This window comes from Nematolebias whitei, unplaced genomic scaffold, assembly GCF_014905685.2.
Source record: "Nematolebias whitei isolate Nwh7 unplaced genomic scaffold, NemWhi1 Nwh_scaf_6210, whole genome shotgun sequence".
Lineage (NCBI taxonomy): Eukaryota > Metazoa > Chordata > Actinopteri > Cyprinodontiformes > Rivulidae > Nematolebias > Nematolebias whitei.
The window spans coordinates 1-2,539 of NW_023624755.1; the positions used below are offsets into that span (position 1 = coordinate 1).

The window sequence follows — 2,539 nt, forward strand, 5'->3', positions numbered from 1 at the left end:
ATCATCTCCCACATCAAGACATCACGAAGCCTCCACATCATGTGCCACATCCCAGTCTTCTGCTGGATCACTGCTACAGTTCTGGAGGACATGTTGAAAAGCAGAGAGGGAGGAGAGCTGCCCAACACCCTGACTGAGATGTACATCCACTTCCTGCTGGTTCACACCAAAGTCAAGAAGGTCAAGTATGATGGAGGAGCTGAGACAGATCCACTCTGGAGTCCAGAGAGCAGGAAGATGATTGAGTCCCTGGGTAAAGTGGCTTTTGAGCAGCTGCAGAAAGGAAACCTGATCTTCTATGAATCAGACCTGACAGAGTGTGGCATCGATATCAGAGCAGCCTCAGTGTACTCAGGAGTGTTCACACAGATCTTTAAAGAGGAGAGAGGCCTGTACCAGGACAAGGTGTTCTGCTTCGTCCATCTGAGTGTTCAGGAGTTTCTGGCTGCTCTTCATGTCCATCTGACCTTCATCAACTCTGGACTCAATCTGATGGAAACTAAAGCCAAGAGGTCTTTTGGTTTGAAGAAACCAAAACTAAAATATCTCCACCTTTGTGCTGTGTACCAGGCCTTGCAGAGTCCAAATGGACACCTGGACTTGTTCCTCCGGTTCCTCCTGGGTCTTTCACTGCAGACCAATCAGACTCTCCTACGAGGCCTGCTGACACAGACAGGAAGTAGCTCACAGACCAATCAGGAAACAGTCCAGTACATCAAGAATCTGATCAGTGAGAATCTGTCTGCAGAGAAAAGCATCAATCTGTTCCACTGTCTGAATGAACTGAATGATGGTTCTCTAGTGGAGGAGATCCAACAGTCTCTGAGTTCAGGAAGTCTCTCCACAGATGAACTGTCTCCTGCTCAGTGTTCAGCTCTGGTCTTCATCTTACTGACATCAGGAAAAATTCTGGATGATTTCAACCCAAAGAAATATTCTAAAGACATGAATTCTATTCTGAGGCTGCTGCCAGTGGTCAAAGTCTCCAAAAAAGCCATGTAAGTACTAAAATATTGAAATATTTCTAAATAAGTAACATTTAAATAAACTTTGTAATGTGATGACAAATGGATCCACTTCTGAATCAGAACTTTGACTTTATAAAACATGACTCTTTGATGCTTCATGTGATATTTATGCTAATAAATAACCAGATATATTTTTGTCAATTACTACAGAGTGAACAAACAACATGTGGATGTTATCAAATATTGTTTTATAGAGTTGTAATAAAAGTTTTGACATTCGAGCTGTTTGAAGATGCAACAATTCACTTCAGTTTTAGCTGTTTAAACTAGCCGTTAGCTCATCAGTCCTATCAAACACAAACTTTAATTCTTCAGTTTGTATCATTCAAACATGTGTCAACATTGGACATGTTCTTATTAAAGACGTAGGTAAATTTGTTGTTATCCTTTGTAGTATGACATATACTGAGATATATTCATACATTAAACGGGTTCTTCATTTTTCTGACTGTGTAACATGTGTGCGTTGAATTTAACAAAAATGTGGACGTGAGACGTTATTTATCTTTGACCCATCGAAATGAATGCGGTCATTTATTTTACAGAATCAAAGATTAACATCAAACATTTACATTAATTTGGCAAAATATGAAAATAACACATAATCAATCAGTTTCACAACCAGGAAACCATACGGCCATGGTTTTCCGTTGCTTCACCACAGACATTAATGAAAACATCTGGATTAATTTTCTAACAGAAAGGAGAGTTTAAAGATGGAAAATGGAGATTTATCTTACAGAGAGATGTGTGAGGGAATTTATCTGTTTTAACCAGAACAGCACGCTCTTTGGAAATCAGCTTGGCCAACGGTACGCTTGGTCGAAATAGAACTTTTACCTTGCAGACGATAGCTTCAGCGTCGGTGTAGAGCTCTTCTTTTGACTCTTGTCAGCGTCTCCGTGAGGACAGCTAAAAAACCTTAGGAGTCGTGTGAGGTTATCCAAACAGAAGTTATAATTCCCAAAATCGTCTCTGGTTCAGCTTGATTCTAATAGAAGCATCCTGAATGCCTGCGTTTGCATTCAAGAACTCCCAAACTCTTTAACTCTCTTCAGAGAGTTGAACTCTGGAACTCTTCTCCAGGAAACTCTGAACTCCTCTCACTGAACTGGGAAGTGCCAACCTTTTTATGAAGGGTCACTTCTGGTTCATTTGAGAGCTTTTGATTGGTCGATGGACCAGAACAGAGGTGTGGTTTGTGATGTAAGGTGTTATGGAAAGTCAAGGATAGAGATTAAGATTGTTTAAGAACAGACAGAAAGATTGTTGGAGAAAACCAGTCTTAGTGGCGTCTCTACTCAGTATCTTGCTGTAAAAGTTAAACATGACATTTCTTTTCAGTAAACTTTCTAGTTGACCGAAGCCTGAACTTTAACACACTTACAAATTTGCTCATTGAAGACAGAAAAATCAAGAAATGCATATTACCCTGATTTCTTCTTTGAATGAGGAATAAAAATCATTACTACTGTTTAAGTAAATAAAAATGAGTAGTTCACTTCAACATG

The 2,539-nt window shown here is 39.7% G+C and overlaps 1 protein-coding gene across 1 annotated transcript; it reads left to right on the forward strand.

Moving 5' to 3' along the window:
* Positions 1 to 20: 20 nt before the first annotated feature.
* Positions 21 to 927, forward strand: LOC119429720 (protein NLRC3; the record flags this gene model as incomplete). Its single annotated transcript, XM_037697290.1, is given in 1 exon segment — positions 21 to 927. A coding segment is annotated over 1 exon segment (888 nt), but the record flags the coding sequence as incomplete, so codon positions are not given.
* Between the last annotated feature and the right edge of the window lie 1,612 nt (positions 928 to 2,539).